The sequence below is a fragment of the Meleagris gallopavo genome, chromosome 1, assembly GCF_905368555.1.
Source record: "Meleagris gallopavo chromosome 1, MGAL_WU_HG_1.1, whole genome shotgun sequence".
NCBI classification, from domain to species: domain Eukaryota; kingdom Metazoa; phylum Chordata; class Aves; order Galliformes; family Phasianidae; genus Meleagris; species Meleagris gallopavo.
The window spans coordinates 106242461-106265113 of NC_139404.1; the positions used below are offsets into that span (position 1 = coordinate 106242461).

Genomic DNA, 22653 nt, shown 5'->3' on the forward strand with positions numbered 1-22653 from the left:
GGCCGGCCGTCGTCACGTGACAGCACCTGTCTCCGTTTTCTTCCCCCCTCCGCGCGTCTGTCTGCGCGTGCGCGAAGCATGGCGGAGAGCGGGGCTTGGCTATTGGTGCTCAGCGCTGTGTTCCTCTGCAACGCGCTCAAGATCTTGCTGCCCTCCTGCTCCTCCATCGTGAGTGACATCAGCGCCGCGCCCCGTTCCGCCTGGCGGCCGTTAGTAGCGCGGTGCCGGGCAGAGGCTGAGGGGAGGGGCTCCGGGCTGCTTGAGGGGGAACGCGTCTCTATTATCTTAATGCTTTTGAGATATGGGTAAGGTGTTGCGCTGGAAGGAACGCGGCTTGACGTCAGTACGGTGCTTGCTGTGTTTCTAAGAGCTCAGACTAGCCAGTCTGTAACAGAAAGAAGTGATGCTCGGTTTCTGAACTATGTCTCAAATAAATAAAGCTTGCCGCATTTGGTGTGACTCCAGGAAGAACTGAAGATGATGGAGAGAACAGTGATGAAAAGGACTATATCGCTGTCCTTACTGCGAGTACCAGATGTCAGTGATCCACACAGTTCATTGTGTGATGAAGGAGAGAAGGAAGGAAAGTTTATTTCTTAGTTAAAAGAATGTGGCATCTTTTCACTTCTACAACATCTCGTCAATGTGAAGATTTCCCTATGCCTTGATGAAAGGACGTGGTGTCCTGGCAATGGGAGCTTTTGAGGGTATACACGGGAGACTGCTTTGTACATGCTAAAATCAGCTAAATTCTGGGGAAATTACTGATATTATTTCTTTACTTTTTAGATATCCAAGTTGTTACAAAAGGATGCGGAGCAGGAATCTCAAATGAGAGCTGAAATTCAGAATATGAAGCAAGAACTCTCAACCATTAGTATGATGGATGAGTTTGCTAGATACGCCCGTCTGGAAAGAAAGATTAACAAAATGACCGACAAGCTTAAGACTCATGGTAGGTATAATGTTTATTTCCTACTCTTTCAGTTCCTGGAGAAGAAGAAGAAGAAGAAAAAACAAAAAAAAAAAAAAAAAAACCAGCTAACATTTTCCAGGAGTGTTTTCAGTTTTAAGTACGTTTCTTCAAATTTCTCCATCTTCTTTTATCTATCTACTTTTTTTCACCCTCCCCACCACCCTCTCCCCCCCTTTTTTTTTTTTTTTTTTTTAAGTTAAATATTCTGATTGTGTAATATAGAAGTAATATAGTAAGGCTGCATATCTTAATTGGGAAAGGATGAATTGCTGGATTGGAGCTATTTGGTTGTTGTGCTAGAAGATGCTAGTGGGAAAGTATTAATGCGAAAGGTAAGTAGATGAGATCTTTACTGTCTTTCTGCAATCCCATTTGACCATATGCAGTGGCTTTTATGATAAAACTACTGCTTTGTCTCTGCTAGGAACATGCATCATCTCATGGTAGAGAGCGCACATAACCATTTGGCACTAGACTTTTGCTCGTCTGTCCAAACTCACTCACTGAACCTAATAAGACAAGAGAATACCTGCTTTGTCTGCCTTCTCTGTGCAGAATGATTAGATTTTTCTGCACTTGTTCAGAGAAACGACAGTCTTTACAACTGGCAGTTTTGGATTGTTCTCATTAGCATTATTCTTAATTAGTAATTTCAATTAAACTAGACAACAATACTGCTTCAGAAAACTTTAGGCCACCACTGTGTTTGAAGATGTGCCTCCTGTCATCTCTGAGCTGTTCTGTATTGGGCTGGGGGTACTGCTGGAGGAAAATGAGCATGAGAATTTTGAATATTGAATCTGACCAGGAATATTCAGTGAGTGAACGGTCTTGGCTGTGAATTGTCTTAACCATGTTCTGAGTGAAATAAGGCAAAAAGTGCAACTGCTGAAGCCATCGTTTTCCCCATTTGTGAAAGGGAAAAACATATGTTATGCTTCATCTAAAACAGATTCTTAAGTTAGCAACCATGTTGACTGTTCTCATTTCAGAACAGCATTCTTGATTACGTGTGACTTTTCTGTCTAGGATATCAGAGTTTTGCAACTTTCCACAGTACCATTAATATAAAACTCCAGCTCTTCGTTGCTTTCACAATAAGTTATCTTGAAGAGATATTTTTAGGTATATGATGTTTAGAACCCTGATTTGAAGACTAACAATATTAATGGATTACTACTTTTCTTTAATGTATAAATTACTGTTATAAATAATGCAGAGTAATATTATTTTTCTCTTAACAGTGAAAGCACGAACTGCCCAATTAGCCAAAATAAAGTGGGTTATAAATATTGTATTCTACATCTTGCAAGTAAGTAAATCTTTTATTAGGGATACAATTTGAGGACTAAATCCTCAGCAGTTTGACGAATCTCTTTTGCGTTTATTGACTAATGATTAATTGCAGAGGTATTTGGCAGCCCAGTGACACAATGCACACCGAACCAGAGCAGCTTCTTGTTTGTAGAGAGATGCAGCTGATAGGATCTGGTTATTGTGAATGAAATGAGTTTTGAATTTCATGGAAGCTTTGTTTTTCTTGCATTGAGATGACAAGATAGGAGTTTGTCTTACCTCCTTCATTACTGTTTCTTTTTGGTTTGTTTTTCATCTATATGTGGCAGTGGACCCAGGAAAGTTCTGATACATAATATATATATTTTGCCTGTGTTTCTAAAAACATAAAATGATCTTCTGCTGTGGATGCAAATTTCCATATAGAGCTGCCATGTATCTCCAGACAGTGCCTCCCTCACCAGATTGTTGATTAGGCTTGATGCCAAATAATTTTTTTGCCAACAAAAAGAGTGCTCGACCTGAGACTGTATTTTGGGTAATGTGAAAGCTAGTTGGATTCTTAGCAGACAAGGATTGTGGCTAAAAACAATCAGAATGTAACAATTTGTATTATTACCACTTTTATTTATGCTAGATTTGAACCAGTCTCAAAATAAAGTGGTAATTTCCAGCTACTTATTGCTAAATCTTGTTGTGTGTAAAGTTAAGGTCATATCAAGCCTAAAAATCTTTTGTTTCAGAACAATGTAAAACGATAAGGATGCTATTCTCTTTAATTTAGAATGTGAGATGTACTGCTCCAAAACATTGGTGGAAATATATCTAGATGTTTGTTATTCAAGCTAACAAAAGCTTTCATTCTAGGCTGCCCTGATGATCTCTCTCATTTGGAAATATTATTCTGAACCAGTTATGGTTCTTCCAAGCAAATGGCTTGCACCATTGGAGCGCTTCGTAGCCTTTCCTACAGGTGTGGCAGGTAAGAGCTGTGTTTAGAAAAAATGCATTTTTTTAAGTCTGTGCGGTTGCTAAGAATGTAATGATAAAGAGTACACGTGGATTAAAAGCACTGCTTCTATATATTTCTTAATAGCAAAATGGGGAGCTTCAGACATTTTCATATGTTATTAGCTCGTGTTTAATGAACTCACAATGAAAGGAGATATTTATCCTTATTAAATCTTCTCAAACAGAGAAGTTTTATCTTAATACGGAATACACCCTTGGCAAGGTTTCAAATCAGAAATATTTTTGTTTTAATCTGTTTGAAATAGTAGAATTGGGTAAAAAATGTGCAAATACTTATGGGTCTGTATTACCTACACATGCTTCTTACACTACTCTGAAACTTCACTATTTTATAGCTCTGGGATGATTGAGGTGCACTCTCTTCTGGTTGGCGTTCTGTTCCCACCTTTTTTTTCCTCATTGCACTTCTTTACCTACTCAAACTCTTTTCTTTTGGTTAATGAATAAATGATAAGAAGGATATGACATTATGCATACCAATTTCTGAGTGAAATGTGTGCTGCCTCTATTCTAATTGGATAAATAAGCAGGATGACACGACAATACAGTGTGGAAATGTACCGTGAAGATAAAATGCTGCTGGTGGTCTTCATACTAGGCTCTTTAAGTTTCAGCTGCCTTAGAGTGAATTCCAAATTATGATGTTGTCTTACCATCTTGAATAGCTGTTGAGAGAATGCTTTTATCCAGCATGCTTACTGGACAAGTAGACCCTTCTGTGTAGGGCCAGGGATCAGTCCTTGGAAGACAGTTATTTAAATAGTATTTTAAGGACTTTTATAAGGTTCATATCCTTATCTGCCTTCAGGTTCTCTTTTTCTTTAACCTTGGTTGATAACCAAAGTGAAGAGATTACTTCTGAATTCTAGGCAATAAGGTTAATAACACAGAAATATTTAAAAATCACCAAAAGGTAGTTTCTTCCAGTACACATAATAAACAGCTGTGTATTCAGTGATACTATGTAGTATGATTCTATGCAGTCTGTGATACAGATATGCTATGTGCTACAGTTAGGGTACACTCTCTATGCCATCATTCCATTACAAATTTCCACACTGTTAGTTTGAATGACAAGACTCTTTAAAACACAAATGAAATAGGTCTGGGTCAGTAGTGAAAGTCTCACTTGGATTTTTTTATAGAAGTATGGATTTAATACTCTTTAAGAAGGCCGATTTGAATTTATTGGGAAATTTACTTCTTTCCTCTCCCTAGTCTCTGATTTTAGATTCCAAAGTACTCTTTTATTTACCACGCCTTTAATTTCAGCAACCTAGACCTCTTGGATAGGGACATAGTGAATATTTTTAGAAATCATGGATCATATTTTTGGCTAATATTTTTGTTATTTGGTGCTCTTTCCCCAGACAGCCTTTAGGTTTTCTCAAAACTAGCATGCAGTTAACTGGCATCCCTTGAAGAGAATCATTTGCATCTAGACAGAAAGATATTTTGTTCCCATCAACCTCCTAACTCTGTTTCATTTTTTATGCTTCCAAGTTGTTTAATCTACTGTGCGCTAAGGATGCAATAACTTCAGTCAAATTTTATATCTCTTTCAGGTGGTGTTGGAATTACATGTTGGCTTGTGGTTTGTAATAAAGTTGTAGCTATCATGCTACACCCTTTCAGCTGAAGAAATCCCTGTAGTATATGGAGTCTAAACTACATTACCACAGTACAAAAAACATTTGTCTGTTATGATGGACCAAGTTGGAGACACTTTCTGTTACTTTAGTTGGATGTTGGGCAGTATTTGTTTTACTTTTATTTATTTGTTTTTTGGTTTTATGATCAGCAGTTTTCAAAGAGCAGCATTGCTATTTATAAAACCTCATTTTGACACATATAAACATTGATTGGTGGCAGAACCTTAAGACTTTATCATGACATTCACAAAGGTCTTAGCATTCGCTTTTTCCAGTGGTTAAGTTGGAAATGCACTGGCATTCATATCTATCTATATATATATATATATATATTTTATTTTTTTTTGGAGCTTTGCTCTTTTGCTCTTTCTTTACAGTATAGTACAGCATTTTCACCCAAAGATGTGATTCCACTTGGTGACAAGTGGTATTAAATCAAAAATAGATAGCTTGGTTGTTTTAGAGTAAAACAATTAATTTCCTTTTTTTTTTTTTTTTTTTAATCTGTAGATTGGGTTATTCTCAGACTATCTTAGAAAATATTAGTGATACATATGCAGAGTCAACATCTTATATCTTAAGTGAATTTCTCAGTTGCCAAATGCAGGTCAGCTGGCCACTTCACTTTTCAATTATTCATGGAATAAAAATTTTTAAAATTCCTTATGGAATTATTGAACACTAGATTATTATTTTTTTTTTTTTTAATTTGTTTCCCCACTACTTTTACTGATAACTGACCTTTCTTTCCTTGCCATATTTTCTACTTCCCAAACGGAGCAAATATTGCTAACAGTATTTCTTTCCATGCTTTGGGAAAAAAGATCCAACCAACCTTTCCAAGCTCCATGTTAGGAAATTAGAAGACAGCTGTTTCTGCAGAAGACTACATCCCTAGAGCTTCAGCATACATTAATGATAGTAATTCTTCCTAATACCACAGTTATACAACAGAAAAGCTGCGTTAACTTCTGTGCTATCTGCAACCCTATTGTTGCTGTCCCACAGACAAAGCAGTGGCTTTAAAAAACTCTATAATACCTCCTTGGACATAAGGTTGAACAAAGCTTTTGCAGATTTTGGCTTAGCTCATGGTCCATACAGTGTTGTGTTGTTTCAGGTCCTTTGCCTGGCTGCAGGAGGGGGCTGGAGTACATCCATATAGTTAGCACTGCCTTTAGAATTAATTCATAAAATGATGACACATTTTCTGCATGTCTGAGTGTATGTATTCATTAAATGTTTTTGTTTTTCTTAAATGTTATTTAAAAACTAATTTGTTTTTATATTAGGGATTGCATTTAGCCAACAGTAAAGTGAAGACATTAAATATCGACAAGAAAAAAAGTCAAGATTGAATCTGTTACATGTAATTGTGTCTTTATTTGTGAAATAAAGTTTTTCAATCCACCTCAGGTTTTCTAATCCACATTTTTAATGTTAGTTACAGTTTTCCTAAAGAAAATAAAACCCGCCTGTGTTCTTGATAGTGTTGGAGTCTACAGACTTTTTAACTATGCAGTTGGTGTATTTTTTTACTATAAAGATATCAGTAATGATGTTTCCACTTAGCTTGTTACAGAGTTTAACACAATGAAGTCAAGAAAAGCAGTATCATTTAGAATATTGACAATGGCATTTGCTATTTATCCACAGTTAGCATGAGATAATGAAATACAGTTTGTTGGCAGCTCTAGTTGGATATCTGAATGAATAGGGGCAGAGAGGCTTTTGGTTATTTAGTACAATCAGGAATGCTGGATTATGTCTGCTTGTTTGCTCTTAACTTTGGAGACAGCAGGAAAGAGATTGTAGAAGTATTAATAGTACATAGAGGAAAAGTACTCTTTTGACTACATTAAATCATTCTTGAAAAATCTGTCCACTGCACAGCTCAAGTACTACTTAAAGAACTTAACTTGAATATAAGTATGCTTAGAAGTAGGTTCAGATCAAAATATCTTAATCATCTTTAGAAGTTTTCATAGTACAGGTGTTGGTTTGTTGTTGTTGTTGTTTTTTGCTACTGCTTTTTAAAATTTAGTAGGATACCTTTTTCTTAGCTTACGTTTTAGCAGCCTTTCATGAATTTCTACCAGAAACAAGTCATAATCTTCCTACCCTCACTTACATAACCTTAAATGCAAGATTTTTAAAGGCTTTTTGAGAACTAGATATGCCTGACTTCTCCAGAACAATGCTTTAGTCTTGCACATTCAATTCTGGATGTCAACTGTGGAAGTTACCAGGCAAACTGCTTTGATAAGTTCTAACAGTGGAAAAGAATGAAGCTTTAGAGCTTTATAATGCTAATGCAAACAATGTAATAGCAAATCATTGTGTGAGTTCTGGAAGCTATGTCAGGAGTGAAAATTATTTTCTTTTAGTATATTTTAGGTTGCAATTCAATAAAGAATCTTCTGAAAGCAGACTGGTCACTGAGCTAGTTAACAAATAACTTAAGATTCAAACTGCAGAGAGAATGCAAAAATTAACCAAAAAGGAGTAACTTGGACACCTCCCTATAACAGGTAAAATGACAAAATTGTTGAGGCACCCTTAGATGCATACATGTGCATCAATAATAGAAGAATGTTCTGCTGTGACAGCTGATTTGCCTCTCATTTTGAAAGTCATTGACAGAAATTCTCAAAACTTATAAGACTTAATGTACATTTTATGAAGTTAAAAACAGTGTGTAATTGAAATGGAAAGGTAAGTTGATATACTTATAAATACCAATTTTGTGTGTTCTTGTAAGGTTATTTGTAATGACTCATTGATGATGGACACTATTTCATAAATCAGTGGAGGGTTAACATTTCGCTTGTGTAATCATGCATCCCCTCACAGCTTTCTCTCCATTCCTCTCATGTTAGAACATGAATGGCTGTCTTTGCAAACGCTGCCTCGTCCAAAGAGTTCTTTCATAAGACTCTTCTTCCTTTCACTGAATATTGTATGAGCACAGCCTTCTGCTTCAGTCAAACTGTTTTTCTGCCTCATGTTGGTAACTTTACTGAAGGATGGTTCATATAGCCCAGACAGTTTCTTTACTTTTGATTCTTCTTTGCAGTGGTCCTGACCTGCGTGTCTGTTGTTGCAAAGACTGCATTTTGTGGATTTTGTACCTGATGTAGGAAGCCCGTGATACAAATTTTCAGTGGTTTCTGAGAATACATACTGTTTTTTCAGCTTAGAAAGCGTTTTGTTTCTTGGAGTTAAAAAATTACTCCCTGCCTTCCCACTTCTTAGTTGTTCTTCTGACTGTTTTTCTTTCTCTTCCACTGCATCTTCCTCTTGATTGTTCTCTTTTACACTGTCATTTAGCAGAGTTTCTTCAGCTTTCTTTGACTTCTGTTTAAGCAAGTCTCTCTTTCTTTCTTCTTGTTTTATAAATTCCAGACAAGTGTGTGCTGTCTGCGGTTTGTTTTCCTTTAAATATTCTAAAATGAATATTAGGGGTTTTAGGAATGTTCTTAAATTATATAGGATCACAAACAGTCATGAAGCATTAATGAGAGCCAATTTTACTGCATTATTTCTTAAGTTGTTATTGATGGTTCTTCAGTCTTGATGGTTAGGACAGTGTTATTTACTAATAACAGGATGGGGCAAAGTTTTGTTAAGATCATTATGTCATTGACATTCTTAAATTAATTAGCATACAAGTATAATCTGTATTAAATATTTTACAGGCTGAACGTAGTGCTAGAGAAGTATATAAAGTATCAGGGAAATCACATGAGACCTGAACTCCTAATTGTCATTATATTGCTATTACACTGAGCTTAAATATAGGAATTTTTTTTTTTTTTCTTTAACTGACAACGTGCTTGTTGCATGGAGCAGAATATACTGCAGTTTTTCAACGCAGGACTGAATTGGTTGACGGGTGGGCTCTGGAAAGTTTTCAAGCTGAAAAGATGGAGTACAAACTGCAGGAGTTAAAACATTTCATATCACTACTCTGCTACTGATCCAGTAAGTGACTTCAGCAACCTGTCACACCTTTGTAAATGTGTGAAATTCAGCTCACGTAATGTCTCCTACTATTTATGAAGTATCTAGCATGACAGCGTTCGGATCTCAGTTTTAACTATGTGACTCAATTTAAAGAAAATGAGGGTTTTTTTTCTAAAATATTCAGCTAAAAGAATAGATAAAAATTAAGTTGTCTATAGATTCGTTTCTTGCATACAGCTTTTATGTGAGATCACAATAAATGGTTAAGATTTGCATAAAATCTGTTTACAGTGATTGCTGTAATGAGGAGATACTCTCAGCCCTTGAAGAACTTCTTTTCCTTTCTTAGCAATAGATCCCAAGCCAGAAAAATCTGTTAACATCTACTATGATGCAGATTCACAACCAGCAATTTGGGATCAGTATTTGATCAGTGTGGATTTAACAAAGCGACCATTAAGTAAAGTATACTTTTACAGATTAAGCTCAGAATTTTTACCAACACAACCATGAGCTGCTTTTAGAAGTCCAGCAGTATTAAGATGCCTTAAGCTGTGGAGCTGATCTGCTCTCAGTGTAGCACCGCCAGCAAACTGGCTTTCAGTGACTTGTAGTTACTGTCACTCATCTGCCAGCACGTGTAAATTACCACTATCATTGGTTCATTCAACTTCTGAAAAGATCAGATGCATTTCTTAGATATTAAAACATACCTCCATGAGTTTGACTAAAATTTTCTGGCTTTGGTATTTTCTTGGATGATTGCTCTTCTGTTTCGCTTTGGGCATCAGTGTATGCTTTGCTTGCTTTAGCTTTTTGATTCTTATCTTCTGAGGCCTTTTTCTCCTATAATTGACAATTAAAGGTAAAAATACAGGGAAATATTTGTTCAGATACTTTCTAAAGATTACAATCAGTGCAATACTTATAAAAAGATGAATATTTTCTATTGAGTTCCTTGTAATACAACTTTTGTCCAACATATTTTCTGTTGTATAATAGTGATATTTACACAAAATGCACAGGAAGTTAAGATGACTGTTCGAGCCAATCAAGTATATTACTAAAACTGAGAAAAAAACGTACAATTTCAGTGGCATTTAAGCAGAGGGGTTGGATCCCAATATTTCATACCTCATGTAGCAGAACTGAACTTTCTTCTCTTTCCTGGGGTTGGTACTGAGATAGCAGTGATCTAAAATGCTGTTTATCTACTTGCACCGATGTGTTTATACTGAGACCTGTTGCAAAAGGACAGTCATTAGCAGTAGTTGTTTCTGGAATTACATTGTTGGTGTAAGCAAAGATACATTTGATGACAATGGTATTCAATTGGGACCCAAACATTCCAAGACTCAACTTTTGTTGGTTAAAACCTTGTTTTAAAGAGAAGTTTGCAGTTCAAGTGTGTCAGTAAATTCAAGTCCCAGAATGCATCCCACATTCTGAATATGTATATATCTTTATTGCAATTAAAGAGTGTTTCACGTAGCAATGAAAATGGAGCAGTAACTAACATAGCTAAAACACTGTTAGCTGAGTTTGAGGCACCAATGTTTGTGACTTTCCAAAGATACAATAAAATCTCATCTGAGCGTTATTGGATTTTTTTTTTTTTATTAGAGGTTCTGAGTTAAGCTACCCAGAGGCCTGAGCATTTTCATCAGTACATTAGTATGTTGTTCATATACTTTTTACTTTTAGTTAAGTCTACAAAGAGATCCTGTTCAAATAGGACTTGTGATGTCATAGGAACGTGTCAATACCATAGAGTCTGTGTTGGGTCAGTTTGTGTGGTAAACTTTAAGAGGTCTGGGAGGGGTACCTCAATTTTCAAGCTCCTAAATTCAGATCCTACAGAACAAACATGCTTGTTTTTATGCCTTCTGACTTGTTCGAAGTTAAGCAATTATATAAGGCTTTGCAGAACCAGACTCTTCAGGAGAAATAGTTCACACTATTTGAAATATCACTGATGTTTGAAAGGAGGTTCCAAGGGAATTAATGTTTTTTTTTTTTTCTTTGAATGTTCCCTTCAAAGAAGTACCTGAATAGGATGAGATGACAAGGGCAAGGCCTGTATATTGTTCTTTTATTCTATATTTGGAACAGCTTTGACATGAATACAGGAAGAAAACTGTGATCTTACCTACATTACCATTCAACCTTATTCCCAGCTTTGATATCTGAAATCAGAGGAAGACTATCCACAAAAAGGGTGATTTTTTTTCAACAGTTTGCCTTTTGGTGGTGACAAGAATGTTGATAACTAATTTGAAAATTACCTCTGAAGAATTGGCACTTATGATGTGGAGGGAAATAGTTTTCTCTTTTGAACCCAAGTAGTTACTTAGAAGCTTTTTTAACAAAAATCAATAGAACATTCTTCAGATTCAGAACTAGGGGGAGCTGTACCTCTAGGTGAACCAGAGTGACCTTCCAACAACTGAACAAAGCTTGTTCTCACAACTAACTTTAACAGATTCACTCAATAATTCAATTTTATTTTACTTATATTTATGGAGCTTTCTGATACCCTAAAACTGTCTTCACTTGTTTATCAAGAACATTAAAAAAAAAAAAAGCACCCACACATTGTTTTCTTTCCTGCTGTATAAAAATTTTTACAAATACACGAAGGAAAACAACTACTTGAAGTAGCTCTTTCCAAATTTATTACAGGAAAATTCAAGCCAACAGTGAAATGGAAAAACAATTTCAGTTATTACCAGTTGTAGGTTTCTAAATCATCATTTTCCATTAACTGGCAGAAAATGAAATCCTTATTGGGCAAGAATACCAGAAGAACAGACAATGTTGCTGGGAATCTATTCACGTTATAAAATAGCAGGTCTCATTTAAGCTAAGAACTTAAGTAGTAATCGGTGATTTAATATTACAATTTAAATAACAGTAATGTACAAGTCCATGTCAGTAAAGTTTAAAAAAAAAAAAAAAAAAATGTTGATGTGATGCAACAAAAGTTAGAATTCAGTGCTTCATAAATAAACAAAGTTTATCTGACTTGGAATAAGAAGTAGCAATTTTTTTCTACATCTTAAAATTTTAATTACCAACTTTATCTCTGTATTTCAGTTGTCGCTAATGCAGAGTAATGGATTTACAAAGAAAGCTCTATTTCCTCCTTTAGTTTAGAAGCAGGGGTATTTAAGCAGTATTTTAAATAGTTGCTTAAGCCAGGAAATTCAATGTTCCAATCATTATCCAAAATTAGAGAGTATAAGGTTGCTGTGCAAAAAGCTCTCCTATGGAATAGTGGCAAAATGTTTCTGATCTTGAGTAGCAGGCAAATGTTACTTTAATATATTTCATGTACTTCTCCCATGTAGAGTTTCCATATAAAACACGTTTATTAGTAAATTCAAGATACTACATCCAAAGCATGTATAAATTAGCAATTTATAAATGCTTCAAGAAAAATACTTGCTTTGACATTTTTGTCCTTGATAGCATGCACGTGAGCAACGAAGCGTCTGAACTTGTATGATTTATAATTGTTTTTAGCAGTTGCTCCCTCAGGTCAAGGGGTCAGCAAACATAGATGCTTAATGCTATGTGAGACACATAGCCTGTAGCATTCAAGGAATCTGCGTAAGGCTGGCCAGCATTACCCAGGACTGATGGGATACCCATGTCCTTCTGGAACAACTGCAGAGCCAAGCAAATGTGCTACAACATCTCAAATGCCACCAGATGATGCCTATTATTAGGCAACTGAATCTCACACAAGATAGAATTAACTTTCTATTATTTTACTGTGTCTTTCTACTATACTATTGCATCAGTTTTGCTGATGGAAATAATTGAGAGGATATCCAATAATGGGTTTATTACAAACTCTGATTGCCTATTTAAATTTACGTATTATGAATAAAACCAAAAGACTGCTAAGGATATATATTTTTCTCTCTCAGATAAACTGACAGTATGATCATCAGAATAGCCTTTAAACTTTGTAAACCTTATAGCTCAAATCCACTCCCTTCCTTGCAGCCCAACAAAATGCAAGTTGCAGAAGCTTCAATAATAGACACTGAAGCATCTCTGCTTCTAATAAGCTATAGGTTTTAAGAATAAAAAAAATATATGAAAAAACCAGCATCTAAAGACCCAGCTAGATTCATTATTTTGACTGATCTAAAAGCACTTTGAAAGTCTGTACTAACACTAGGAACTTGCTGCATGAGGTTAGTTTGAGAGGTGCTCTGATTCAGTGAGATGTGATGTTGGAACTGTAGCTGTGGGATGACCACTTCTCATGGCCAAATCAAAATGAACAAGCCTGAACAAAAATTAGACTGCAAAAGTGGAGTGGTTGCTTCATGCTCTTATTAAAATAGTCAAACAGCTCTTGATGCAAATAGACACAACAGCAACACTATTTCATTGTCTCTATTACAGTACTAGAACTGTACGTATGCTAAAGACTATTGAAATGAAAAAAATGAGTATTAACCACAGGTCATACGTTTATAGTCATAGAATACACAAGCATAAAAGAACCAGTTCTGTTTAAAGCATACATGCCAGAATATTTTTTGCTTATATAAAAGTACTGTGTCTGCTTTTACTTAGGAATAGACGTCCCAATTACAAGACAATATAAGGTTTACATAATGAGATAACAAGGGAAAACAGATACACCCTTACTTTTGTTTTGAGGTACTGAATCATCTTTGTCCTTTGGGATTCTAAGCAAGCGATTTGCATAGATGTTCTTTATGTAAAGTTGCCGATCCTTTTCCTAAGAAGGAATAAATACTATTAAGTTCCTTGAGTGCGTTAAGAATTAGTCTTTACCAATTTGATTTTCTTATGCTGGGAAAAAATTGCCAGCAATATTCCTTTGTTCTAGACCATTTGGTGACTGTCATCCACTTAAGCATGAATCAGCCATTTTCTTTCATGAGCCAAACCAAAATTCTTTCCTTTAAAGGCTAAAAGCACATTTTTACACCTTTATAACAATGTTCAGAAAATGAGGCCTTTTGTAACATGACATATGCTTCTGAGGAACGCTTTCAACATCACTGTCATAGGAATCAATGTTTTCATACTTTCAGTAACACTCTCGCTAATCAATTCCTGGTGTGAAAAGGAGTTACATTTAATTTGGGCACAGAGGTTGATCTGAAAGAGAATTACATCTGTATACCATGAATGCTCTGAATAAGCCACGTGTGCAGAACTGTAAATGTGTAAGAATAAACTGTTCTGGCACAGAAATAAGATTAATAAGCATGTCTGCTCCTTGTGGTAAAACAATATAAGGTTTTGTGAATCTAAATATAGCATTAAGAAAACACGTGAAGAAATATTTAGAGAAGTCTTAATGTGGGAACTGTACTTTAAAATAATTTACATTCTAGAACAGATTTACATGAATTTTTCTAGGGCTGTAACTATTTCCATCTCCCAGATTTGCACACATAGATACATATACATAGTCAAGAGGAACAATCAGGCATCTGATTCCATTTTGGAGAAAGTTTCCTTGTAAAATCAACAGATGCATCAGTCATTATACAGAAATAAATAGCATATTTTAACCATGCTACAAACACAGTTTAAATTAAAAAGACCACAGAGATTTGCATGTTTTCTTGATGTTTCTCTTAAGCACTATTGACATCACATAACTTTGTTTTTTGTCTATTCAGTGCCACGTTTATGTTCTTCCATACATTTAGTGTAAAATGTTACTCTAAGTGTTAAAGTTGATACAGATGTCCCAAAAACATTTTTGTAAAAACAAGCTGGAACTTGAAACAAACTCTTGAATCATTTCTGTAAGTCTTTTTTGTTGCTTTTCAGATTGCAATATTTGACTTTGATTTGAAAGTGTTCCTGCAAAGAAGCTCATATTAAGTGGATATATTGAGCTAGATCTAACAAAACAGTAACAGTTTGTGGTTCAAATTATGGTACATTAATCTGTTCCAGTTAGTTATTGAAGTCCTTTTAACTTTTGACAAACAGACCCTACAGCAATTTCATAATTTTATATTTTGACTTTTTTTTTTTTGTTAGTCTACAGACTCAAATATGAATAACAGCTCTATTAGTAAATAATGAAAGAAGCAAATGAACAGATAAAATTAATGACTTGAAGCTTCCTTTAGGAGCAGAAACCTGTTTGGAATCTCGAGTACCTTAATTTTTTGGTGAAGAGAGTTAATTTCCATTTGCAAGTTCTTTGTAATTATCCCAGCTTCAACAGCTTTTTTATTCTCATTTGCCAGCTGGCGACTAAAGGTGCTATTGTTCAACTTCAGCTGCTTTTCTAGGCTCTTAAAAAAATTAACACGTTTTACAATATGGATGTACTTAGCGTAACTGTTAAAAAGTTTTCTATTCTTACCAGATCTAAAAAATAAGCATGCTAATATAATGAAAAGTAAGCTCCCATTTATTGTAAACAATGCATGAAATGATTGAGTATCTCTAAAAGTACTTTAGAAATGAGCAAAAAGAGGCTTAAAACCCAATTATACTGATAAAAAAATAAACTATCTGGCATTTCAACATGAAAAATTAGCCCACACATTACTGTTCTGATAAAATTAATGAAAACAATCATCTTCAAGACATTCTTATACACTCCAGTTCACACCAACATCGATTTACTATGGCAACATAAAGAGGCTTAGTTAAATGAAGAGTAGGTACTTTACCAAGTACTTCATCATCAGAACCCAGTGCCATGCACTGAAGTAATAGTTAATAAAATTGTAGGGTGAGAACCCAATCCTGCAAGCTTTTTATTGCTTCTCACTGTGACTTCTGTAAATAGAAAGTTTCAAGAGTCTGAATTCAGCTATTTACGCTTTCATTTTCTTACAGGTAATAAAGTACTTCAAACCCAGCTTTTCAGATAGTGAAATGCCTTTAAGATTACCTAGCTCTTTATTTAATCTTGTGAATAATGTACCCCATAGAAAACAGAAATTAATTCCTGGAGGACAACAAACATTTCACTCTTCTAGTTTTGTAATAAAGCCTGTATTCCTGTTTCCTCACGAAAGGTTCAATAAGAGTAAAGCTTCACATAAAAGATAAAAAAGATCATTTGAATGATGTCTTATTGAACTCCCACCAGACTTTTACTACTCCTGCATAATAAATCAACCATAGAGCCAATTCTAAAAGCAGACTGCAGCGAGTAACAGTAATTAGTGAACAGGAGGTGTAGCTACACCCGTGCTGCCCACCAGCACCACATGGAAGGAAGAGTGCTTGTTTCCAACTGAGCCAGCTTCTCTTGTCCAAGGAAGCAGACCAGCAGCAGCCAGGTTGTCTCCATGTATGACTAACCCTGTGTTTTATCAGGGCAAATCAGGGCTCAGGGTGTTCCACACCTTTGCAGCTGGGTTGCCCAAGAAAGGCTGGGTAACTCCATGCTGCTGACAGAGAGTAGAGCAGACATTCTGTTGAAGATTGCCCTCCAGCTATGTGCTGTGCTTCAGACCTAATAGGGTTAAAACAGGACTTGAATTCTTAGAAAGCTTTATTGCTGGATTTAATTCACTCAGTCATTACTGACAAATTTTAAAATATTGGAAGGAGTACTACTTCCATTTTTTGTACCTTAATGTCTAGCTTAAAAAGAATACTCAATTCTAGAGGACTGTATTATAATCATCAGTTTGACAAGAAGCAGCTAAAAAAAAAAAACAACATCCACTACTCTTGCACAGAAACCTCTCCTATTATTCTTACACAAATAAAATGATATGCATATATTACCTGTATTCTCTTATTATTCACTTCCATTTTTTCTGTAAGGACTGATAATCTGTGATAAAGTTCCTCTTTGTCAGCAAGAGTCTTGTCTTCTGAAAGCTTATACAAGGCTTGCAAATCATCTTTAGCTTTTAGCAGCTCTGCTTCAACTTTCCTAAGCTTTCTGGATGCACGTCTTTCTTCCTCCTGAGACATCCTCAGGTGTTTCCTCAAGGTACTCACCTCACTATAATGCCTTGTTAACAGATCAGGCAAGACACTTTCTGAATTTTCATATCCACCTATTGCTTTTGAGTGCCGATACCAAAGCCGTTTCAAAACCTGGTTTTCTAAGTTTGATGCTTCTAACTTATGCTGCAAATCAAATATTTCATTCTTCAGCTCTTTAATTTTATGAAGTCTTGCTGATAATATTCGCTGAGCCACTTTATTTTTTTTCTGGGAAATCATATGATCCTGCAGGCTTAGAAATGAAGAATTCTGATGTGATATCTTCTTAGCTGGCAATTTCTTTCCCCCTGCATTCAGATCAAAGTAAATTGACATTGATATATACCCGTCAATCAAGACAGCAAAATCACTGCTATGTCTCCACGTGCTCACACAAGCTCCTACATTACTCATCCAGAGTACTTAAATGCACTATGACCAAAGGTCCAAGATCTATAATAAGAAATCAATGTTCAAATCCATACACACACAGATATTGCAATCCATAATGGATTTACGTGGGCCACAGCTACATAGGAAGCTACATAGGTAATGGCACAAGGTTGCCTCCTTTCACTTTCTGAAGTCATTTTCATTTGGAATAGCCATCATGCTCAACTTCCCTTAATAAGGATAACAAAGTACATGTTTGTCTTCTGGGGCAAACACCAAGAATGTTTTGTGAATAATTCAGTAAAGCACACTTACAAAGCATACATTATTCCAGTATCAGTGGAAACAGATTTTTCCTCTTTGTATATGTTTAGTTCACTAATGTATTTGCGGGCTGTTGAAGCCAATTCATCCCACTCGGAAGGATTTCTACAGGCTTCAGGAGGAGGACCTATACCTTGAATAGGGGCATGATAGAAGAAAAATAACAATAACCTAAAGGTCTGCAAGAACTCAAAACTCAAGGTGATCAAAATTTGACATGGTTACATATCTGTGAAGTTATGACTTCTGACCAGCTTTCTGGAACTTCTGAGGTAGCTCTGAGCTAAGTTTTTAACCCTTATATGCTTGTAAACATAGAACAGTTATGCAGTCATGTAAACTGTTTCTAATCAGTAATTAAATATATATATATTAATGGCTAGCACTCTTAAATGTAATACTGTCATTTTGCCTTTCTGTATGGCCAACATTCTAAGTGAATGATACTAATTTTCCTTTCCTGAAACGTAAGTAGAATTTGAAAGTAGTCAGAACTAGATCAGTGTGTGCTCCCCCCCTTTCAGACACGTATTCAGTCTCATTCTAGCTTTCAGGTCATTTCAGACAGCGTTTTGCTGGGAGTTTATAATAATAATTCATCAATCAAAAATATTTTAAGTACAAAATACACAAGGTCCTAACCCAAAAAAAGAATAAAGAAAAATATTGGATCTTTTTAAGAACTTCAGTAGAATTCAATGAGTATTCCACATACAAAATATTTATAGGAGCAGGCCCTAATTACAGAAAGGAGGCAACAACAAAGTTGTGTCAGGACAAGGTAAATCAGGACACTGCCTCAGGCAGCAAAGCCACGGCATCAGCCTCACTTCTTCCATGAGCAGAGCTAGAATAATGGAAAGCTACAGCAAGAGTGTTACTTAGGAAGACAGAAGCAAATGGGAGAGTGGCTTCTGCTGTGGAAAAGGCTCTTCCTTGCAGCACCTGATTGGATTTAAGGAAACACAGATACAAAACATGTAGTAGAGATTCTTCACTGCTAACATTTACAAGGAGGAACTGTATTTGTGCTATATGGCCATTGCACTGATGCATAAATTCTACATAATACACTATGACTAAGATGGCCAAAACATAGGTTTTTGTGTAAAAGTTGACATGTTTGTGCAGACATACAGTTTTCATTAACTTTCCTTAGGAAAGGTTCTTTTCAGACTCATCAGTTTATGCATAGTCCAAACCATAGAAATCACAGTATCTGCAGGAAAGCCATTCAACACCAAGGAATAAAGACTGCAAAGGTGTTCCCACATCTCAAGTGATTATCCTGCCTCTTGGATCAATTCATATTATGGCATAAAATAGTAAGGGTCTCTACCTCTCTTTCTCCTCTTTCCAGTGTTCAGAACATGATTTATTATTCTTCAGTGAAAAAGTGTTTTCCCTGCTCTCCTCATTACAAAAAAAGAAAAAAAAAAAAAAAAAAAATGCCATAGAAAGGGAACAGCTGCGTTTCTGAAGACAGTCTCATTTGAATACTACCAGAAAACAAATTACCTTTATTGTTTTGGGAAAAGATCTGTTGTTCTTTTTTCTTCTTTCTTTCATTTTTCTGCATTTTCTTCTCTTCAGTTTCAGATAGTTCTAAACAACGGCTGCTTCTAGCTGTTTCAGAGCAAGTCACTGACAAAGCCTTCAGAATAGATAGTTTGAGGATTTTTACTTCTGCATTCTCCACTGCGTTGCTTACAATCATTACCTCCGCTTCAGCTGCTGTTTCTAGTACTTCTGTGCTTTGGGGAATCATCTGTGTCACATACTTACTAGGACTTCCTATCCTCCTGTGCTAAAATATGAAGGAAATATTCATTTGAATTAATCACTGCTGTGGTAAAAGGCTTAAAAATTGACCTCCATGACCTATCAGGAACTAAAATGTTTGTGAGTTATTTACTATTAACGTAAATAGTATTAAACAGTCTGCAACTATATTAAGCAATGCTAAGGAATATTAATCCATTAAAATAATTGTGTGTTCTGTAGTAAGCAGTAACTTTATTTACAGAAATAATTGCAAATACGAAATATAATCATTTAACTCAGAATTTACTGTAATACTGGCATGTGTTTTTTTGAAGATTATTTACAAGATACTGCTGCTTAAATGTAAACAGATACCATGGTTTGTTTCCAGTAACATACCCATTTTATCCAGGATAAGTATATTTAAAAGAAGTGCAATTGTGTTTATGCTCAATAGCTAAAAAGTGCTTTGTAATATTCTATAATTCTCTGAAGTTAAGATGATGGTTATTGATAATTGCATTCTTTTGTTATTTTTTGTTGTCCATGTCACAAAAGTATCATTTGGTCATATTTTTCAATACTTAGATCACAAATTAGATCACAAAATGAAGTTATTTTAACTGACATATTAACATAATAGGCTGGAGATGTAGCAGCACCTAAAGCTATACTCTGATTTTGACACTGAAATAAAAATCTTCTTAAACTTTTGGGACGTTGTTTTATTTTACTTAATTCCAAATAGAAACAAAACAGAAAATAAATAAACAAACAAACAATATAATAAAAGTACGTCTGCACAATTTCAGAAGAAACATTAGGAAAATAAATACTTTTTTTTTTTTTTTTTTTAAACAAGGGCAATTGTTTCACAGCCTAACCATACTTAATACATTTTGTTTCCTTTTGAAAGTGCTGTAAGACACTGCTCTACATGTCAAGTCACTTATAACTGGAAATATCAGCTGTAATGCAGTGTTGTCAGAGGCATGGTTCTCTGATGCAGTGATCTTACCTTGTTTGACTGGATTTATTTGGAGTTACCTTTTTTCAGTAGTCTCCTTTTCAAGCAAAATGAATTCTCCTAATTGTTTAATTGTTGAAATAGAATATATCTAGCATAAAATATAAGATGCTAACATATTTGTGAGTATGTTATACCTAAGTATTTTTGTTTACTGAGTCTTCTGGAAAGTAGAACAGATTGACTTCAATAGCTTACACTCCTGGCAATATTATTTAAACAGTGTAGTTTCAGTAAAAAGGATTTCTTGGGATACAGCTCAGTCTTTCTCAATATGATCTGAAGATGACTCAGCCCATGTCTTACAGATGCAGAATTCTACTCAATAGTAGAATAAATTGTATATCTGGGGGGACTTAAGAGGGAGTAACAAGTATGTAAAGGAAGTTAAAGGGGTATTAAAATGATAGTTCACATAAAATGCAAGAAGTAGCCCTAGCTAAAAAAAAAAAAAAAAGGGGGGGGGGGGGGAAGATATTTATTAAATATTCTTCCTACTTTGTTGCCATTTTTGCTTTCTGGTGAAATTTTACTTTAAATTAAATTTCTTAAACAGAAGAGGGGAATCACTTAACACCCCCTCCCCATCAAAAAGTGCACTTTAGGACTGCACAAAACGTTGCAGGTTAACTCAGAAGTTTCCTTACTCTTCGTTCCCTGGTACAAATTACTTTTCATTACGGAAGACAGAGGAGCGCCCAAGGTCCTGTTGAATCTGAGCCACTCTAATCACACCTAGGAGATGGGAACATGAGGATGAGGCAAAGGCCAGCTCGGTACACAGTACACAGATTTGTACTGCTGTTCAAATTTCATTTAGTACTGTCAACACTTTCTGGCCAAATTGGGTTTAAATCAAATAAGCCTCAATTCAACTTAGAACTGCTGCTTTGTGTTGATGAGATGCGTGGGCTGAACCTCACTATGCATTTTCAAAAGCAGACATTGAGAAGTAAATTAAACGGGAAAGAAGCCAAGAGGAGAAAACACAGAAGGTTAAGGACAAGTAACGGGCAAATTGAGGTTCTTACAATAGGAAGAAGAAAAACAAACAAACAACAAAAAAAAGACAGTACTTGAGTAGGAAATGAAACGCATGAGGACAGGGAGGGCGTCTGTTCAGCAGGAGTGCCCAGGGCTCCTCCAAACACCCCAACAACCTCCCCCACCTCCCCGGCGGAGGCTCCTGCTGCCAGCCCAAGGCAAAACGAGAAGTCCTAGCTGTTTAGCAGTCGGCCCCACGCCCCGAGAGCCGCCTCCACACCTCACCGCCCTGCCCCTCCATCACACCGCCCCGGGCTCTCTCTCGCCGCCATTACCGGCCGTTGGGTGCCGCCGTTGCCGAGGGGACGGGCGGCGGACGCAGGGCACGCTGGGAGTCGTAGTTGTGGCCTCGCCATCTTACGTCGCTGCTTTCCCTGCTTGTCTATGTCTGTGCTTCCTTCCCGCACCCGCTATTTGTATTTTTGTTCAACGTTACACATAAAGCTTTTCATGCTCTAAAATCTTTACCTGTAATGGTTTCTCTGTCTGCTAGCTTTGAGTTTGTTCTCTCCCCGTGCTGTTCAGGAGGGGATTTGAATGCTAAATAGCAAAGAGAAAATATTTGCCTCATCACCCAGTTATAATTTTTAATGCACTAAGAATTTATTATTGCTATATGTGAAACAACTATCAGTATGCTTTGGAGCACGTGACCACAGCAACCTTTGTAATTCTTTAGAGCGCTTGTATCCATATCAACTCAGCTGTGAACAGCGTGTTTCAACCTATCAGACATTTTCATTCCATTTATTAGGAAAGTTTTCATTTACATGCAATTTTTCTAGAGAAACAGGAATAGAATCAGAGAATCACAGAACGGTTTGGGTTGGAAGGGACTTCACAGCCCACTCACCCCAACTCCTGCCATGGGCAGGGCTGCCCCCCACCAGCTCAGGCTGCCCAGGGCCCCATCCAACCTGGCCTTGAGCGCCTCCAGGGCTGGGGCACCACAGCTTCAGTGGGCAGCTGTGCCAGTACCTCACTGCCCTCTGAGTAAGGAATTTCCCCCAATATGTAACCAAAATCTCCCATCTTTTAGTTTAAAGACATTTCCCTTCACCCTATCTCTATCAGACCCTGCAAAAGGTCAGTCCTCCTCCTGTTCATTAGCTTCCTTCTAGCACTGAAAGGCCACACTGAGGTCTGCCTGCAGACTGATCTTACTCATGCTGAACAAGTCCAGCTCCCTCAGCTTGTCTTCATCG

General features: G+C 36.2%; 2 protein-coding genes across 13 annotated transcripts in view; one reads left to right on the forward strand and one right to left on the reverse strand.

Annotated features, from left to right (window-relative positions):
* On the forward strand, nt 1-6366 carry GET1 (guided entry of tail-anchored proteins factor 1). Its single transcript, XM_010723739.4, has 5 exons — nt 1-168; nt 790-955; nt 2221-2288; nt 3140-3254; nt 4870-6366. The coding sequence occupies exons 1-5, from the start codon at nt 79-81 to the stop codon at nt 4941-4943; spliced, it is 513 nt and encodes a 170-aa protein (XP_010722041.1). The 5' UTR covers nt 1-78; the 3' UTR covers nt 4944-6366.
* Nucleotides 6199-22653, reverse strand: part of LCA5L (lebercilin LCA5 like) — a 25816-nt gene continuing 9361 nt past the window's right edge. Inside the window, exons 1-8 of one of the 12 annotated variants that reach the window (XM_085208577.1) lie at nt 21917-21964; nt 19132-19420; nt 16690-17204; nt 15096-15233; nt 13594-13687; nt 10057-10163; nt 9636-9768; nt 6199-8402 (exon numbers count right to left, since the gene is read on the reverse strand). In XM_085208577.1, coding sequence (XP_085064703.1) covers nt 7804-8402; nt 9636-9768; nt 10057-10163; nt 13594-13687; nt 15096-15233; nt 16690-17204; nt 19132-19381 — 1836 coding nt within the window. In that variant the 5' untranslated portion in view covers nt 19382-19420; nt 21917-21964 and the 3' untranslated portion in view covers nt 6199-7803. The other 11 variants (XM_010723722.4, XM_085208596.1, XM_003202946.5 and 8 more) reach the window with 11 other exon arrangements.

Excerpts from the sequence above, each read along its gene's own strand:
- GET1 (XM_010723739.4), top strand. The coding sequence starts at position 79 with ATGGCGGAGAGCGGGGCTTGGCTATTGGTGCTCAGCGCTGTGTTCCTC. Across the intron at positions 169-789 it reads TGCCCTCCTGCTCCTCCATC|ATATCCAAGTTGTTACAAAA; the intron begins GTGAGTGACATC and ends TTTACTTTTTAG. Across the intron at positions 2,289-3,139 it reads TTGTATTCTACATCTTGCAA|GCTGCCCTGATGATCTCTCT; the intron begins GTAAGTAAATCT and ends CTTTCATTCTAG.